This window comes from Littorina saxatilis, linkage group LG2 (assembly GCF_037325665.1).
Source record: "Littorina saxatilis isolate snail1 linkage group LG2, US_GU_Lsax_2.0, whole genome shotgun sequence".
Classification (NCBI taxonomy): domain Eukaryota; kingdom Metazoa; phylum Mollusca; class Gastropoda; order Littorinimorpha; family Littorinidae; genus Littorina; species Littorina saxatilis.
The window spans coordinates 96,898,490-96,918,605 of NC_090246.1; the positions used below are offsets into that span (position 1 = coordinate 96,898,490).

The following is a 20,116-nucleotide window of genomic DNA, read 5'->3' on the forward strand; positions in this document are numbered from 1 at the left end:
TGTCAGATCTCTAACATAAACTTTGGCGGACCAGATGTATACATCTCTCCAAAAATAATAAAAAAGAGAAACTGGTGATATATACCTGCCAATTAAAATGAATTAGGGAGTATAGACTACTCCAATACATTTAAACTGGCTCTTTACATCTTCAAGAAATTACATCTGCAGAAATTGTTTCTTTGCATTTCAACAACACACGAAAGAGAATTTATGAGAATGAAAGTCGCCATTACCTTCTACTTCAAACCATATTTTCTATACTAACAACTACCACACATATTTGAAAAAACCTCAGAAGAATTCTTATGTGCCACACCCAAACTTTCGTGGGTTTTTTTGCGGATGAGATGCATGTCTAATGTCCAGAAAAGAATAGAAAAAAGGCAGTAGTGATTGAAACATTTCTTTCAGAATTTTTTAAATTTTTTATAACAGATCAATTAGTGTAACACAAAGAAAACTCTATCATCTGTCAAACTGTTAGCAGAGATTATGCTTTCAAGTTATAACGATCAGCACAGCTGCCAGTTCTGTTAAAGTCCGACCATACAATAACTTTTATTACAGTGATCAAGCTACTCAGACACTACAGATGGATGAAAGTCATAAAGCAGGCACCAATGTTTGAAATGGAAATGACAGATTACTTTTCTTCATTCTTAAGGTCAAGTGTCTGCTAGTTTTTAGCCTTTAAATGTGCCAATCGGCAAACATTCCACGCGAGTTAACAAAAGCAAGAAATTCATGGTTAGTCCAGGAAGGAGTCTACTGCACACGATTGATGTTTTGGTAAATTTTAACAAACAAAAAAAGTTGAGTAAACAGATGTGTAGTTGAGGGACGTGCAGCAACAAATTTGCCTTACTAATCTCATTATTTGTGCGACTGAGTCTCTTGAGCGCTGCATCACCTTGAAAAGCAACATAAAATTTAAAAATGGTTTAAAAACCAAACAAGCCAAGAGGGCATGCTCTACCCGAGGTGCGCACAGGTATGGATGGATGAAAAAGTCACTGGAGTCAGAAATAGGGAGAGAGACAGAGAAAGACAGATATAAATGAATGACACTCACATGAATGAATTTGCAGACTACTTTTCATTATTCACACTGCAGGGGCAGGCATGAGACTTCCTCTAACTGGGCCAAAGCTCATTTTTCCATTTAATCATAATAAACAAAATTACTAAAGAGCAGTACCCCTGCAACAGTCACTGATCAGTTAAAATTTTCAGAATTTGGATGAGAATAGCAGAATATGTCCGACAGTCACTAATAAGTTACATTTTTTAGAATAAATTTATATGAGAAATCTCATGCCTAAAGGGTAGCAAGGGACATCTTGTTCTTGACATCAAACAACAAGGCAGGGTATGGGTTGTTTACTTCTAATTTCTAAAGCAGCCAAGGGGAAAAGTTTTAGAACGCATTTCCCTGTTCTCACGTCAAACTTTTAATTTCACACATGTGCTGGCCAGAGGCCAACAGATCCGCAGCATGACCAAACTTTGCATGTTCGCTTAACTACTCTATTAGATTTAGAACATTTGCCTTCAAAATGAATTTCTGGAGAAAACGAAAGAAAAAGAAATCAATGATAAATTCCTCAGTAAATCATTGTGTGATGTCAATAACTGGTAACACGCACACGTCAAACACAAAGTGTCTGCTGATTTTTCTTCTACTGCTGGCAAGTATGAATACACGTACATGTACTGATTTCACTTCTAGATAACAATAAGCTTGGTATAGATATGTAACAATCTTTTCAAACAGTTAACATAATGCAAAAAAGAAAAACATGTCTAGAGGTACATCTACAGCATTTTGTTTTTTCCTGAAATACATTGGTGCCTACCTATAAATTAACATCCACATTTAAAAAACAAAAACAAAAAACACCCAGTTGAAACGCTGGTGTTATATAAAATGCAATTGATCATGATTAGCGTCAAACCCCTACAGTACACTGGCACGGGTTAGGCAAGGTCAAGTCAGTAATGGCTGAAAAACGAAAGGGAGGCCAAACACTGAAAGAAAAGAAAATCTCTCACATGAGAAAAATGACAATAATGGTGCAGCTTCCGAGACTGTTTAGAACAAGTGTCGCCTTCCCTGTGCGCAAGTACACATACATTTAAAACTGAATTTTTCGCTGATCGACATGTGAGGACAAATGTACAGTTCAAAACCAGTACAGGATACCCAGAATCCTTTAATGTATAAAGTGCAACTGCACGTTATTGTTTTCTTCTGGAAAGCAAATCATTCAAACATGAGCATCAGTTTTCTGCTTCCGCTCTTGTTAAAAGCTCCTCTAATTTTTAAGCCAGAATTGACATCCCCCTCCCCTCATCCATCTTGATACCATTATGTTTTCCTGGCAGTGGTAGCACTGCATAGGCACAGAGGTAGCTGTATACATTTAAAACAACTAGCCTTGAATCTGCGTCTGCATATCAGGCCAGATGCATGAAAGAAGACAAAGAGAAATGACCAATAGTTGCAGAAGAACAAAATTAGAGATTTGTAATATTAGGAAGACATTTTCTATATTTTTGTGTAATCAGAAAACCAACAGATATAAATATTAATGATATAAATATTAATAAGTCCTCTCCTTCCAGCTCTCAGTGACACTGACAGAAAATCAGAGTTAGTGCAGATGTTAAAACATGTACACACTTTTATGTATTTAATGTCTTGCACATTCCCCTAGACATAAATTTGCTGTTACTGGTAGTGGTAAATTACAAATAGTAAACAACAAACATTCCTTTTACAAAACTGCATGCCAAATGCTAGTACTAGTAGTAGTAGTAGTAGTAAATCTGACCAACAGCTTACATGTAATGTTCATGTTCTACAGAAACCATTCTAGGTCTGTAATTTTTTTTTACCTTGGCTTTACAACAGCTTACATGTTCATGTTCTAAGGCAACCATTCTAGTTCTGAAACTTCTGACCACCTTTACAGCAGCTTACATGTTCATGTTCTACGGAAACCATTCTAGGTCTGAAACTTTTGACTGGCTTTACTTTACAGCAGCTTACATTTTCATGTTCTAAGGCAACCATTCTAGGTCTGAAACTTTTGACTATGGCTTAACAACAGCTTACATTATCATGTTCTAAGGCAACCATTCTAGGTCTGTAATTTTTGACTATGGCTTTACATGTACAACAGCTTACATGTTCCATGTTCTAAGGCAACCATTCTAGGTCTGAAACTTTTGACTATGGCTTTACAATAGCTTACATTATCATGTTCTAAGGCAACCATTCTAGGTCTGTAATTTTTGATTATGGCTTTACATGTACAACAGCTTACATGTTCCATGTTCTAAGGCAACCATTCTAGGTCTAAAACTTTTGACTATGGCTTTACAACAGCTTACATTTTCAGGCAACCATTCTAGGACTGAAACTTTTGACCACGGCTTTACATACATCATCTTTCTTACTCAAACATTCTGCTAAAAAGGTATGAATGCACAGTGCAACTCAGTCTGAACGTGAAAAGCTATTGAATAACACCAACTTTTGTCAAAACTCAAAACACATGTTAAAGGGGCTGATTACGGGGGCTGATTACGGGCCCTGATTTTCTGAAACTTGACTACAGAAAGACAATAGATCAACACTGTACTGGACATGGTTTCAAATCGTACAACAATTCTCCTTAAAAAAAATTACTGGAACCAAATAAACTAATACAAACAGTGTCTACAGAACAGAACGGGTGTGAGAGTAACTAGCAAACTTACACAGGGTAGCTATCTACTGCTCACAACTGCATTGCATTCATCATGCATCAGGAATAGTTTCTCCTCATTCTAACACGAGACATTGTGAGGACAGTGTTGACGACGAAAACGCCTGACTATAAACCAGTTGTAAAATCTACACAGTTGGTTGACTCCATGGAAAGTACTGCTATGGTGAGACTAGACAAATGTGGGTTTCGATCTTCCGCGTATGTGTTCCAAGTGATACTGACAAACCCAGTCTTACATGACATGGGAATGGAGACGGGAATGGGATAGTATACAGGTAGGGAGGTAAATCTGGAATCGGATAGAACACGGTGTTGGCAACTACAACAGACAGAAAAATAGGTTCTCAGGTAGTCTCGGTGTTTAAGGACTAATATGCAATGCACAATATTTTTCAGCTGTGAAGCTATCATACCTTCTGCTGCTCCAGACAAAAAAAGGGATATGCGTTGAAATCATGACAAAGATTATTACCGTGATCATAATTTGAGCCATAAAATGATAATCCATCTGTAATATCAAAAACACATCCACTTGTACCACCCCATCCAATTCCCACCTATTTGCACACAATTGAAATGGTTTTATCACCCCTAAAAACATTTCTTATTCATAATTAAAACAGCAGCAACAACATGGATTCCTTCTCAAGATGCTTTGAAGTCCAAACAAAGGAAAAGCCTTAAACCTGTGTGAATTCATGTACAAAGCATGAAAATTACATATGATATGGGTAGTTGCTCAAAACAAGTCATAAACTCATAGCACACGCATGTGCGCAAGACTAAAAACAACACAGCAAGTCAGTAATCAACGTCCACTTTTCACAAAGCTACAATTAGAATACCAACAAATTTAATGTAATGCAAATGCAAAATTCATTGAGATAATCAAGGAATATCAATATGCCCCAACATGTCCCCCTATCTTCTTTCTTCATAAATGTGTAGGTAAGATAAGTAAGAGTTACAAATAGAAAACAGGAAAGAGTCAAGAACAGAATAATGATGATGTAAGAAGAACAGAGGACAATACTGGAAAGGGACTACAAAATTATCACTAAGGACAAAAAAACATTTGTTTCCGATGACATGATCAACAAAATTAGGGTCGGAAGATGGGTAACCAAAGGGGGTTCTCCCCCTTTTTTCTTAATTAAAAGTTAATTTTAAAAACCAAGTTCCTTCAAGAGAGGAGGAATAGGGTCAGTCAGGGAACCAAACACTGATTTTTTTTAAAAGCCTAAGCAGGAAGTATGACTGATTTCCAGTCAATCTGCCTGAACTTAAAAAATAGTTAATGTTTTTTGCAAATGCTGTCGTGGTGACTGAAAGTCGACGAGTTCTTTTCTTCTTTACTTAATATTCACTCAGAGGAGTACATCAATTGACGACTTCAATATTACCAATGCACATTATAGCCAATTGTCTTAATAATAATATGGAAATCAGGATGAAAGGGAAGGAGTAGGGGGTGGGGGGGGGGGGGGGGGGGGGTGGGGGGTGGGTGTACTCCAGTATCAACTGATGGCAAATCTACAACACTCACAACACTAAAGTTTCTACAGGACTAATATGCAATGCACAATATTGCATAGCTGTAAATCTAGCATACCTTCAGCAGCTTCAGACAAAAGGGGGATATTTGTTCAAATCATTATAAAGATTATTACCGTGATCATCATTTGAGCCATACAATAAGCCACCTGTAATAGTAAAAACACACCTGACAGAGTGCCGAACAGGTTGTTACTGATGCGAGGATTTTCTGTGTTGATTTTTGATCTTAAACTAAAGTGCTTTTCTACGAAGAGCTCTCATACTGCCAAAATACTTTAATGAAATTAGAACCGCTCTAAATATTCAAAGTAGTATTGACGCATTCACATATATTTTACCATTTGCAGAATGAAAAACGAGATCACTAAATGATTTCATCTGGCTCTTTTAGTCTTTATGTACAGGCATGTGTTGTTAGCGCATTCAGTTAATCTAGATAGCCATCACAGCTACACAGACAAGTCCTGAAGCTCACATTCACAAAGAAAAGGTTACTGGTGTAAGTGTAAATATACTTGAGGAAGATCTCCCCCCCCCCCCCCCCCCTAAAACAAGTTTAAAAGCAGTTTCCCAAAACCACTTGCTCTGTGAATCAGATTTATCTTTTGTACAATTGACAAAATGCACAAACTACATCTTTGCTCCCCAACCTCTCTCCAACCTCAAGTTACTGTTACTGTTAGCACGTTTAATTAAAATCATTATTGTGAGAAGATCCGAGTAGAAGTAAACATTCTTGTGAGCATACATTTTAGTGAGGCTTCCAATCATGAAGGTGACACTATCAATATCCACAGTAAGAAAGTCAACAACACTACCAACCCACACTGCAGCATATCTGGCTCTTTGTGTTGGATTATAGATACGCAGCCAAGACAACATCACAACAGTTAAGAGGTCAAGGATCTAAGTATCAGTCTATTAGTAGTAGAACTGTTCTAAAGGAAAAATAAATAGCATCAATACCTTCAGCAGCTTGGTTGAGAAAAATAGGCAAAACATTAGTCAATTTTGTGCCTCGCAAGGTACACAACAAAAACAATACTCATATCCACAACACTAGTACTCTGAAACTGAAAACATGGCGGCAAAGAGAAATACAATAAAACTTTAATCAATGTTCAACGTAACATTCCTTCAAAACCATGAGAAAAAAGTAGCACTATCTGTGAGAGTACTGTAAGAGTACTGTTTAAAAATTATTAACCATCACTGAATGACAAAGCAACTAAAATGCTGCAAAGCATTTGACTGAAACCATAAATGTTTCCTATCTATTCAAAACGGTAATGCCTTCCAAAACCTACAGCATAAACAAATATAAACTGCTATCTGAATAGTACAAAAGCTACCCACATTCAATATGCAGGCAAGTGTTATTCATCAGAAAGTGAATAAAAAGTATAAAAAAAAAAGAAGAGAAGAAATCTGTTTATCCAACGCTTCTGCATTTCAAGGCAAAATCACCAGAAAATGAACAAATGCACACTTAGGTACAGAATGGTCTATCTTCTAAGAGAACTACCTTCTAAGAGAAAACTGCATAGTAGCATAAAAAAGGGAAACCATGAATGAATGTGGTTTTCTTGAGCTCATGACCATAAAACACTACCTAATAGTAATACCTTTGAATATAGCCCAGCCTGCTATTATACAAAGTCAAACAAAATAATTAATTTGAAACAAATTTAAAACAAATTTAACATAAAAAACAGTTGAGAAGACATGATGAGAACTAGAAAGCTTACCTTCAAATGAATCATCACCCTCGGAGACGAGTTCATCATCAGAGCAAATGTTGAGAATGTTGACCAACATTTCCGTCACTGTGAAAAACACACAAGAAAGCATGGTCACATCAGTTCATGATACTAAACGAGTCACTGCTTTGTTTTGTGAGGGTGTTTTTTTTAAAAACAAAACTTGTCTAAACCGGTTAAAATCATTGGGTTCCCTCCAAAACCATTTGGAGTATTCATCTAATGTTTAAAGTTTGCATGCCAGTAGGGACTAATGAGTGAAAGAAAGAAAGAGACAGCTTTACAAAGAACAACTGACCTTTCTCCCCCACAAACGGCAAGGACCACGTGAAGACGTCCATGAAGTTTGGCAGCCAGTACGGATGTGGAGAGCAGTTGAACTGCCGGATGTTCATCACGTTGTTTTCATATTTCAGGATAGCAGCTGGAACACATACAACCATATAGTAGGAAAACAGAACAACAAAAGAAATACAAAACCATAGCCACAAAATTAAAATAGAAATACTTTCTTTAAGTTCTTTGTCCTACTCCAAGTCATGGTGCTTGATAGCAAATCAAAAAGTGCCAGAGAAGGGCCGACAGCAAGTGAATGAAATGAGTGTTCCAGCTTCAAACTAGATACAGGTAGTTTCCTAATGGATTTAACCTGGAACACTATATTTCTCACGCCTTGCAGTTCTTTTCCTCGAATTTTGTCCACCGGTGAACAATGGACTTACAGGCAATACCTGGAAGCTATTGGGCACCACCAGCGACACTGGCTATGTATACTGAACGGCAAAAGTTAGGGACCGCCCTTGAAAAAACCAGCTGACTTCATCTGTGCCAAACTCCTTGTTCCTAAGTTTATAAAACCAAATGGCTGTCAGGCCGTACACACCAGTGGGTGAGCAATGCTGTGTTAGCAGGAAACTTGCTCGGGATCCACGGAGGCCTGGCTAGGGCACGAGACAGAAACTGCCAAACTGCAAAAAGTGGACCATTTTTACGCTGGCGCGTGGGCAAGCCTGGGCGGGAAAGATGAAAAATTCGTTATGCACGTGCAGGGAGGATGTGTTGAGAGTGAACTGTTGTCACCAGTTAGGCTTTATAGCCCCGCGATTTTCCGCTAGCCACCATCTTCTCACTATGCCTCCCAGATGAAAGGTGACCACCTTCAACAAAGCCCGGGCCATCGGATGGCTGCAAGACGGCGTAAGCAAGCGAGAAGTGGGCAGACGACTTGGAGTGTCCCATTCTGTCGTGGTCAGGCTGCATCAGAAGTTCCAGGCCACCAACAGCGTTCTGGAGAGGCCCAGGTCAGGACGGCCTAAGAAGACAACACAGCGTGAAGATCGCTTCATCAGAAGACAAGCTCTGCAGCAGCGAGGCACCACTGCAAACATCATCAGGGGCCAGCTGAGGGTGGCAACAAACACCAACGTCAGCACGAAAACCATCCGCAAACGCCTGCACGAAGTTGGCCTGCGATCACGTCGTCCAGCTGTACGGCCACGACTGACAGCAGCTCATCGCCAGGCTCGTTTGGCGTTCTGTCACAACCATGCCAGGTGGACACGCCAGCAATGGGCCGATGTGCTGTTCAGCGATGAGTCCCGCTTTAATCTGCACCATCATGACGGTCGGGCTCGTGTGTGGAGGCGTCAGGGTGAGCGGTACAACAACGGTCTGGTGCAGGAGGGGATGGCCTTCGGCGGGGGATCCATCATGGTGTGGGGGGCCTTCAGTTTTCGACACAGAACCCCCCTCTACCACATTGTTGGCAACCTGACGGGCCAGCGCTACAGAGATGAGATTGTCGCCCCTTTGGTTCTACCCGCTCTACACCAGATTGGTGTGCAGGCTGTGTTCCAGGACGATAACGCGACACCTCACAGAGCGAGGCTGGTCAACAACTTCATCCAGCAGGCTGGTGTCACCAGGATGAACTGGCCGGCCTGCAGCCCTGATTTCAAGAGCACCTGTGGGATGAGCTGGACAGGCGAGTGAGGAACAACCACCCACCCCCAAGGAATCGGCAGCAACTGCTTCAGTTCCTGCAAATCGAATGGCAGGCCATTCCTCAGGCCTTCTGCAGGAAGCTGGTAAACTCGATGCGGAACAGGACTGCAGAAGGCATCGCAAAACGCGGCGGACACACCCATTACTGAACTGTTCGGAACTTGCAAATTTTGTTTTCGACCCCCATTACATGTTGTTTCAGAGCTTGTTGACACGTAATGCGTGAATGAAATGTCACCATATTTTGGAAAAGGATCGCAGAGATAATGAATTAAACATGTTATAAATTTGATTCAATTTTGTTTGGTGGTTTGGAAGCTGTGTTTGTTTGCGTAAGTGGTCTCTAACTTTTTCCTATGAGTATATTTGGAGCAAGAATTTCAGCTTCTACTGGTTATACCTCTTTTCTCTCAAAAGGCATCAAAACTTCAAGCACCACAAAACATAGCATTTTCAACAGTATTTGATGCGCAGAACAAGATTGCGCTAGTACTTCAGCAAAAGACATTACTCAAATTCAAGGTCAAACAAATGGGCAAGGCAACGAAAAATGATGATGCCTTACTGTTTGTTTAACTACGTTTTCAAACAAAACAAAAACTAAACGCTTGCTTACCTTTATTATTATACACATCCAAGTAGTTTGGCGCTGAAAATATCGTTATCAGCGATGGGAAACCTGTTGTCTGACTTTTTCTGTACATGCGGTATCTGTGGGGAAGAACAGTACAAATTAGTATTCAGTATCAGCCTATAACTCATGTTCCTGATTAGCATGTCTATCCTTCAGGTCGCTTTCTAACATAATTTATTTGCTGTATATATACACCTGATAAGTTATACTAAAGAACCCTGTGGTAGCGACAAATGTCAAGAGAAGTATGATCAGGATTGAAAAGCATACCCAGACTCAGAGTTCTGGAAAGTTGTTTTCAGCAGGAAATAAGAGATTTTTGCTCGTTATATGGCACTAGGGCACAAGACAGTAAAAACAAAACTAAAATGAATAAGTTAAATAAATAGCATTAGAAATTATCTTACCCAGCATCCTGTGCTTCATGCGCCCTGATTATGGACAACAGGTTGTTCTGTTGCAAGAAGTCACAACATGCTGCATAGCTGCAAAAGTAACAAAATGCAATTATTTGTTTCCAAAGTATCTCAGACAGTAATACACTCCTAGCATAAATCCAATCACTTATTACAAAAAAACGAACAACGGTGAAGAAGACTTACATTTGTCATGCATCAGAGGCTACACTGCTAAGCACAATGAAATGAAGTGTATGACCTGGGCGATCCACCCCTATAAGGCCAAGAAAAAAGTCAATGTTTCTAAAACCTCGATCAACCCATAATAATTTCCTGGACCCCAATTCGTTTGCCCGTGTTATCAGAAATAAACCCTTTTTATATATATATTTCTTTTTACGCTCATCATTATTATTTGTATTGTATCTTGTGTGCTATTTGCCTTTACAGCTTAATTTGCTTAATCTTTGACACATAAACACATATACTTGTTGAGTAACAGTCATACCTGTAAAAGTATGAGCAACCCCGAACTGTGTTGTGCGTGAAGTGTTCTGATGATTTTTCGTTTCCGAAGTCCTCCAGGGGATCTGACCATAACAAGTCACACATGGGACCAAATGCAGGAGGCTCCTTGAAGCGGTCCAACTGGAAACAAAAAATACATACAAGCATTACTGAAACAGTTCTGAAACATTTTTGGAAACCCTATTACTGTATTAGTTCTCCTTATACTGAATTTTTCAGGAAGGCAAAACGACAGTAGTGAACACACCTTTCGAACATCATCCAGGGTGTGAATTTCTGGTGAAAGCCCTCCGTGCACACACAGGAACTGCTGATTCATTAAAGCTGCGAGGGGCAGGCAGTCAAATGCATCCATGCAAGCATCATACACTCTCTCTGTGTACTTGATTTTACCTGAAAAAAGACAAAGAACATGGCACTGAAAGAAAATCTGCTTCATACTAAAAAGTTATGAAATCAACTAAACAGGCTGTCACAACACAATTGGCCAAACAGAGACAGCACTAACAACATCATGAGAAAGAGAGAGGGTAAAGATGAACTTACACTCTTGCTTGAATGTGAAGTACTCTGTTAGATGCCTACATTCATGGTTGCCTCGTAAAAGGAAGAAAGTTGTTGGATACAAGATTTTCAACGCCCACAAGTACAGGACACACTGGAAAAAGAACGAGCAGAAAATCAGGACATTTTTATAAATTAAAAGATGAGCGAGCGTCCACTGAATAATAATTCTAAACAGCCTAACAGAAACCTGTGTGGAAACAACTGCAAAGATTCAACATTGACACCAGGCAACAGTAAGTTCTATGAAATTTAACAGCAGAATAACAAATTCTTCTCAGAATGGGGGCGCCCTTCAACATAGAAATGTAGCTCACTCAAATTTTTTAACCGATTTTGCAGAATAAAGTATGTGTCATATTATTTTCTAAAAAAACAATAATTTTGCTGAGTTTGCAAGTCTACATATATAGCAACAAATTCTACTGTGAAGCAACAATTTGACTTTCTGAACATCTTTTAATGGAAGCGTGTATCTTTAGCTTTGTTTCTAAAATGGTTTTAAAAAGCTCTCATTGTAGCTAAATATAAACGTATTATCTACGATTAGCTACTTGTACTATCTAAAGCAACGCCAATAATAGCATCTTATCAGTTATAATTACGTCGTTTTTAAAACTAAGATGAACCCTGACCAATGCAGGTAAACGCTTTCGAATGCAGGTAAACCAAGTTAAGCACCGCTAAAAAGCACAACTGAGAACTCACCTCTATGCTAAAGTATCCTCTGTCTACATAGTCGCCCAAGAAGAGGTATCGTGTTGATGAAGGGGGGCCACCCACCTCAAACAGCTTCATGAGGTCATAAAACTGACCGTGGATGTCTCCACACACTGAAAAGGACAACAAGAATTCTCATAATCCCTCACTGATAAAGACAGGAAGATTTCTGAGTCATAACCTTATTTAGTCTGTCTGAAGGTTTCTAACTTCTAAGCTTACAAACAAAAATCTGACAAAAGATTTAAGGCTTTGTAGTATTTTGCACAACAACCTGAGAGTGAGAGACTGTAGATCCATTTTAGATTTTTTTTGTACATTAAAAATACTACAAATCAAGAACATTTTTTATTGCACGACACATACATTACAAGAAACATACTTTAAATTCTTCTAAAGCATTTAAGCCTAAACTCACCTGTGACAGGTGCTTCAATGTCAATCATTGTCTTTTCTTGCCGTAAGAGCGCAGCTCCTTCGTTGATGAGTCGTAAGCCTACATCCTCAGTCACCCGTCCTTCCAGGATGAAGTGCTGTTTCAGAACGTCAGGTCTTGGTTTGCCTTTGGCATCGAAAGCTTCGCTCATTGTGACCCTATGGCTGGGTGGGAACGGCACACCTAAACAACAGAACATTCATCAGAACACTGCACAGATCAGTAAATGAACGTTCACATTTCTATGTGTTTGGATAAACTTCTGTGCATTTACCATTAGACCATGCACTTGAGCATACTAGTATTACTACTTATTCTTTGGTTACAACAACAATCATGTACCGGTACATGTGCATCGTCAACTCATCAAACAGACCCGCTGAGATTTCAATGGTAAAAAGCAACCAACCATATCGTTGTATGATAACTTTTTCTTAAGCATTGGGTACGTATCTAGTGACCGGTTTAGTTTTACTTTTAGGGATCATAGATATTCTCTGTGTAGAGAATGGCTTGCAGGTGTACAATAACTATTTCACAAACTGTTTTTCTGTACCCCCTCTCAGTTAACTTGATTGGATACTTAATGCTGTAAGTTTTCTTGCAAATTTATAGAGAAAATTCATCATCTCCTTTGGAGTTCAGTTAACCGTCTTCAAGAATGTTGCCTGATAACGATCCTCTTGTACCCTGAGAATGAATTGGCTGTAAGTGCAACGAACGAAACCACTATTAAATGAGAAAGCGAACAACCTAAATCTATGCACAACTCATAAATGCAGCAAGATGACCAAATCATGCAGCTCTAACCACCACATCTGGACTCTTCTCCTACAACTAACTCCAGGGGAATCCCACCATATTGCGTTCCATTACAGGAGTACATCGCAAAATTCATGCTTGGACCCTACAAAATAAATAAAACGTAACGCATCCCATGCCGACAAAAAAAGAACTGTTTCTTATCCTTTTTCTCTCTCAATACTGGTCTATTGTTTTCGGGTTACAGCTTGTGTAGATTTTTTTTACTCGTTTATTGTTGGTGTAACACCACATGAAGAAGAACGAGACCGGTGTACCAGGACCGACCTCTTTTTTTAATTTCATGCCTAATCAAACTTGAAACTTCCAAATCGTGTATCGTTAATTTGCAGCATCACACATCAACCTCACCAGGCAAATCGATACATTTGGTGCAAACCGAAGCACGCTCTGCTCCTCAAACTGCAATGTTCTCCAGATGTTGATTTTACATTCCTTCTCACCAAAACGACCATGCACAATATGTTACTAATTATAGTAAGGAAAATCATGTTTCTCGATTAGCTTAGGGGAGAGAATTCTTTGTCAGACATGGAAAATGTGATGTTGTAACCCTAAGAAGTATTGATGTGAATTGTTGAAATGCAGCATGATTGCAGGGGGGGGGGGGGGGGGGTGCAAGTCAAGGGCAGGGTCGCGGTTGTGGCTTATATTTACATTCTAAAATTGTCTTTGCATAAACCACACACACGTGACACAGTCATAATATTTGGACTTTCATCCCAGGTTCAACCCACCTTTTGTCCTCTTAGGGCGGGAATAACAGGTGGGGGTTGGGATAGTATAAAATTTGAAGTTTGCTGTATACCCCGAACAATAAGACCAAAAAAAAAAATTGTCTGTTTCTGGTCACCCGACCGACCCTAAATTTCGGCGCCGACCCTAAACTTTTTTTTTCCAAACTCAAAAAATTTTCCCATTTGTCCAAGCTCAAGATGTAAGATGTCTCAAGTCTTCTTTTCTGTTTCATCATGGAAATATCAGACCAGGTAAACAAAGAAAAACATGTCATACTGATTGTTTGTTTGCTTAACGCCCAGCCGACCACGAAGGGCCATATCAGGGCGGTGCTGCTTTGACATATAACGTGCGCCACACACAAGACAGAAGTCGCAGCACAGGCTTCATGTCTCACCCAGTCACATTATTCTGACACCGGACCAACCAGTCCTAGCACTAACCCCATCAGGGCCTCACATCCATGAGAGGTAGTATAGGACAAATGTCCTGGCCAATGTAAACGTGATAGGACATTTGTCCTGAACAAAAACAAATCAATAGGACATTTTTTTTCCCGTAACAAAACGTAAATATAATAAAACTTGACTAGTTTCTTGGCACGAGGGTAAAAGAACAAAAATACTTTTCTTGGCAAAAAGGTAACAGAAAATATAAAATAAATTACATCGAGTCAGTGCAGTGTTTCTGTCTCTGAACTTCAACTACTGTGCTGGTTCTTTTCTTTTGCTGAAGAGCATTCGCTTCCTCGTGGATGTCCACTTTTCAACAACCTTCACCACCCACTGTGACTTGATGATCGGTAAGGGCCGATTTGCGAAAGTTCGAACAGCCAACGGTAAAAGTGTTGGATTTCCCTGTGTGCTGACATGAGGTGCAAAACATAAGTTTCCTCTCTGGGTCATGCGACACCCACGGGAATGACAGCCCAGCCCAGCTTTCTTCGGCTCCGATGTTTGACTATCGCGATCGACATTTTGTTTGTTTCATGTTTGCTTAACGCCCAGCCGACCACGAAGGGCCATATCAGGGCGGTGACATTCTCACCTGGGCGATCGGGCTCTAACTGCTCTGGGGCTGGAGGAAGCTCAGTTTCCGTGCTACTGACAGATGATGAGGGAAGGGACTTGAAGTGTAACTTCTTCTGTCCCTTTTCTGGGATCAGTTTTCGTTTATTTTCGGGGAAAGCGCGAAGGGAGGCAACTCTCAACTGGCTTCGAGCATTCCGAGTTGCGAGCCTTGGAAACTCTTTGGTACTAGAGGCACAAAGTGTCTAATTTCGTCTGCTACACATCGCTTCGCAATACATCGATAAACTTATCATTCAAACTACTGTAAATTGAGAAGTACTGACGATGTCCGGATCAAATGATAGAATAATCGGACATTGACCACTTTGTGACAAAAACAATAGGACATTTGTCCTCCTGCATGAAAAATGTATAGGACATTTGAAAAAAATATCCTCATATGTCCGATGTGGATCTGAGGCCCTGCCCCATAATGCCAGACGCCAGGCGGAGCAGCCACTAGATTGCCAATTTTAAAGTCTTAGGTATGACCCGGCCGGGGTTTGAACCCACGACCTCCCGATCACCGGGCGGACGCCTTACCACTAGGCCAACCGTGCCGGTATACTCTTTCAGTCTTTGTCACAGATTTGTAAATGTGTTGAGTGTCTTGTCTCTACGTATAGTGAATCCAGTCTCTTTGCGCGATTTGTAAGGTTAGTTTTATTGGTCTACATTTGGGGAAAAAAAAAAAAAAATCCCTACCTACCTACCCTATTTTTTTTAGCCATGTTACCAGAAACAGACAATTTTTGGGGGGGCCTAAACCAGTTTTGACATGTTATTTTGTTTGGCAATGGACCACCCACTCCCCCTCACTATACCTGAAAATGTGTATTATATTGTGGTCTGATTCTTTGGACCCCAAAGACCAAGATGTATGGTGGAAGTCAACTGCAATACTATGTTCATAATCATCTATACCCTGAGTATTACTATTGGTTGACTGCAAAGAATTATACATTAGTATGCCTTGTGAAGTTGTGTGGTCGCACTCACGTACTTACGGATTGCATTGTAGAAAAATGATTTATCCCAGCCAAGCTGGAGGTATCGCACTATACTGTAATTTAGTACTGTAATCGACTTAAGAAACGTTCATGTCGATAATGCATGATAAAGAAGGAATATTTGTGCCCCAACTCAGGCTACAGTTGGGTATGGAAGTTCACGAAAAATTGGGAACATACCAACTTAAATACAGTGGGTGCTCTCCAATTTTTCAATTTTTGATCCAACGCCACCCAGGGCCGCTTTGTTGGGGTAGAGTTTCCGAGACTACAGCAATTATGCTCGAGCAAGTAAACAACGTCACGATGTTTTTACGTCAATGCATCGTGACGCCATCCCCTCTCTGGGGCTTTTTTCTTGCGCGTTGCGTGCGTGTGTTTGCATGTTTCTGTACACACACACACACGCGTGTGAGAGAGAGAAAGAGAGCGGGAGAGAACAAGAGAGAGTGTAGCCTATATCTGAGTGTGAGTCTGTCTATAGATCTGTGAGTGTGTGCATGTGTGTGTGTATGAGAGAGAGAGAGAGAGAGAGAGTATGTGTGTGTGTGTTTATGTAACTTGTAAGGGTGTGTGGGTGTCTGTCTGACATGTGCATGTGTGCACTGTGTGCATGGATGATGTGTGTGTGTGACCGAGTGTGTGTGTGAGAGAGATTTGTCCTTCGCTAGGGGTATGTAGTGCCTTGGTGTTGCACTTCTACTTAATTTTTATTATTAACTACGTGTAATGGGAAAGTGAACAATCTACTGTATTCTACAACTACACATGATACAAAATGACAGTTCTATCTCAGAGTCTCCTGCCATCTATATCAGGCACTACCAGTATCATCCAAAGCACCCCCCCCCCCCCCCCCCCCCCCCCCCCCCCATGTGAGACGCATTTAACACTGTTCACCTAAAGTGGCCAGCTGCTCAATCAATGACAAAGACAGCTGTCAGTGTCACCCACTTCAAGTCCGTCTCCTTCAGACCCAGTTTAAAAAGGCTTTAGTTTTTTTGTAATCTTCAGTCCCTTTTCTAGTTCTACTGACAATGACATTGTATTTGTGACAACCCCCCCCTGCATAGAAAACTATCTCTAAGAAAATGGAGAGCTATTGCCAACCGAATCTATCATTGTTAAACAGTTGTATTGTTCAGTATCACCTTCCTGCTGAAATTAAAAACTAGCCTGTGTGGCCAGTCAGACCAGTACCTATGAAAACTGGGACAGGATGACAATCCCGCAGCTTTTGCAAACCTGCTCACCCACAAACTCCCCTGACAGAACTACTGGCCAGACAAGAGCACAGAATTCCATGTCACATACATACATATCCATATTGATGGAAATCTGGCACAATCATCTGACTCAGTGACTAACACAGGAGTAAGACTCTACAGTATTTTTGATGGAAACTCATCGATGATCGAGTCATCGCCCTGTGAAATTTTTCATTGTGCAAGATTCTGCCACATTGTGCGAGATTCTACCACATTGTGCAAGAGTGGCCACACGCGTAAAACATTTTTCATAATGGGGTTCATCTTGGCTCTGCACAACATACAAAATTTCACAGAATAGACAGCTATTATACAGTGTATGCATACTTATTCTTGAAGAATTAAAAAAACTAGAATGAATGATGTGGTCCAGAGTGCTTGATCATGTTCATGAAATCTGAAAAAGTTAATAAGTTAGCAAAATTGTGAGGAAGAAAACCAAATCGAAGTCTGCCATCATGTGCCTTGCTGCAGCTAACAATAGCAGAGGGTGTCACCGCTTCGCCTCTTCTGATTGTTCAAACCCTCAACACCGAATTACAATTTCGCATAAGCAATAGAACTTGCCCGAAGTCTGCGCTTTTATTGTAAGCCCACGTGCAGGGCGCTGTAAAGAGATTCATAAGCCTAACAGAAGTGTGGCCACCTGCGTAGCAAGTGTCTGCCCGCTGCTTTAGGCTTAGCAGAATCTTAGTTATCTGCATGCCAACAGGTGCTTTTAACTCGGTCTAATAATTTGGAAAATCATGTACTTAATTTGGCAAAGTCGACTACGCGACCGGCCGCACGAAGCTTTAGCACTAAGTTTTCGGTAAGTCAGATTTCAGGCTCAATTAAGGACTGCCTTTACCCGGATGAATCTATCTTCACTTTGAATGATGCAAATGTAATCCATAATTATTCTTTCTCAGCTTTGTATCTGTCTGAAAAGTCTCCATATGATTTTGCCAGAGAGAAACCAAACATTATGTATGGACATCTGTCCAAAGAGTACATTGCCTGCAAACGTACACCCCCCCCCCCCCCCCCCCCCCCCAACAAAAAAACGTTGCAGTTTCCAAAAGAACCAAAACGATCCACAACTGGCACAAGTGCGATGTTGGCCAAATAGCAATTTGTGTTTGGAAATGTAATAACGCATGCCAACAAATCAAACAAAATGATTCTCAGCAAATTAGACGAATGACGCATTAATAAGGCCATGAATTCCAAACACTGCAGGAGAGGTCCGCAAAATCTAGGTCGAACCTGCAAGCAGAATGCTTCACAGCTGCAGTCATATCTCCAAGTATGGTGGCTGCTAACACAACAAGCCCAACCCTCTTAGAATGTACATTAGCTAAGGAGATCATTTTTGTGCATTCTACACGAAAATAAGAACAGAAAAGATATTACAGACACCACAAACACGATGCAATCTATAATCAAAGTGAAAATAGAAAAGGAATCGGCGGTGAAATTAGCTTGCCGACAGGGTTGTTTCGAATGTAAACAGAGGCATCCTTGGATATTGGTGCGAGTCTCTAGAGCTCAGAATACAATAAAATCGCGAATGGAACATCGAAACAGAAAGAATAGATTCTAAAAACATCTACAAGTCAGCCAGAACTGCAATCGCTAAAATACAGGAGACATAGAGGGCTGTGTACGGTGCGATCGATGCTAATGTTAATGGCCGATATGGCGGTTGAAAGATGGCTTCGAGCCCCCTTCAAGGATGCTTTACTTACTTTTGATGACCCTTTCGGTCGTTGAGAGTTTATTATCCGTGGTGGCCATCTTCATTTACGTGCTCATGAAATATCAAAAGCAGTGCCGTCGATGGCACGGAATTAGCACGATTTTCCTTCGATCACCCCCTACTTATCTCCCTGGCACAGCTTCAAGATGGCGATCACAACACAACATTTGCATAGAGTTAACGTTTACTGCGCACCGTTTTGCGCAACTTTCTATTGCCGTGGGATTCACACAAGCCAGCCGTCAATCGAGCTGCACAGGCAAGTCGCTGACTCAGTAAAGCCTAGACATCCAGAAAAGATTATGTTTCAGGTCTCTAATGCAACTTTTCCTTCCTAAACAAGATGCCGGATGTACAGCTGAAGAAAAATCACTGAGCGAGTTGGGCGGACAGAACCAGCGCACACCCAGTGACCAACCAGCCACTTGTTTGGCGGAACTGTGTTTCTCAGCGAACACTGACAGTGTCTGTGAAAAGTACCAAAAAAAAGATAATTAAACCGTTCAATGATAAATGTAGAAACTGCCGGCAAACTGGAAAACATTAAATAACTGGACTACATTTATCAATGAGGTCAGGGGGAAATAGTTCACTCGGTGGTCGCGGCCCTTCCCCTCGAACTTGAACAGACACGGCCGTGTCAGTACACAGTATGGATCAGTGTCTCAGTGTGTGTATGTGTGTGTGTGTGTGTGTGTGGGGGGGGGGGGGGGGGGGGGGGGGGGGGGGGGGGGCGAGGGGATTGAAGGAAACAAAAAGTAAACAGAAAAAGAGAGAGCTGAACTGAAGTGACTTTCAGTTGATCATTTTGCCGCTTCGTCCATATCCGGTAGGCCGGTACTGATCAACCGGGGACAAGTCATTCACACAGGCTTTTACTTGACAGAGAGCCATTTGCCATTAATTTCTGTCTAAAGTGTTCTAAAGGAAATGACACTCACTTTACACTTTAAAAATACTGTCTGTATTCTCAGTCAGTCCTCATTTTCTTAACTTTCTTTCTGTGTCTACTCTTCTTGTTAGCTTATTGTCTTTGCCAGTTTTTGCTGATGAGTGACGAAAGTCAGTCGAAACTACTAGTTCGTGT

At 40.7% G+C, this 20,116-nt stretch overlaps 1 protein-coding gene across 2 annotated transcripts in view; it reads right to left on the reverse strand.

Moving 5' to 3' along the window:
* The window catches only part of LOC138960257 (protein phosphatase 3 catalytic subunit alpha-like), a 31,441-nt gene extending 12,033 nt beyond the window's left edge, over nt 1–19,408 (reverse strand). Inside the window, exons 1-10 of one of the 2 annotated variants that reach the window (XM_070332069.1) lie at nt 19,019–19,408; nt 12,363–12,563; nt 11,933–12,057; nt 11,207–11,318; nt 10,908–11,053; nt 10,641–10,780; nt 10,142–10,219; nt 9,717–9,811; nt 7,395–7,520; nt 7,085–7,162 (exon numbers count right to left, since the gene is read on the reverse strand). In XM_070332069.1, coding sequence (XP_070188170.1) covers nt 7,085–7,162; nt 7,395–7,520; nt 9,717–9,811; nt 10,142–10,219; nt 10,641–10,780; nt 10,908–11,053; nt 11,207–11,318; nt 11,933–12,057; nt 12,363–12,563; nt 19,019–19,073 — 1,156 coding nt within the window. In that variant the 5' untranslated portion in view covers nt 19,074–19,408. The remainder of the gene's footprint in view (nt 1–7,084; nt 7,163–7,394; nt 7,521–9,716; nt 9,812–10,141; nt 10,220–10,640; nt 10,781–10,907; nt 11,054–11,206; nt 11,319–11,932; nt 12,058–12,362; nt 12,564–19,018) is intronic. The other variant, XM_070332070.1, reaches the window with a different exon arrangement.
* Between the last annotated feature and the right edge of the window lie 708 nt (nt 19,409–20,116).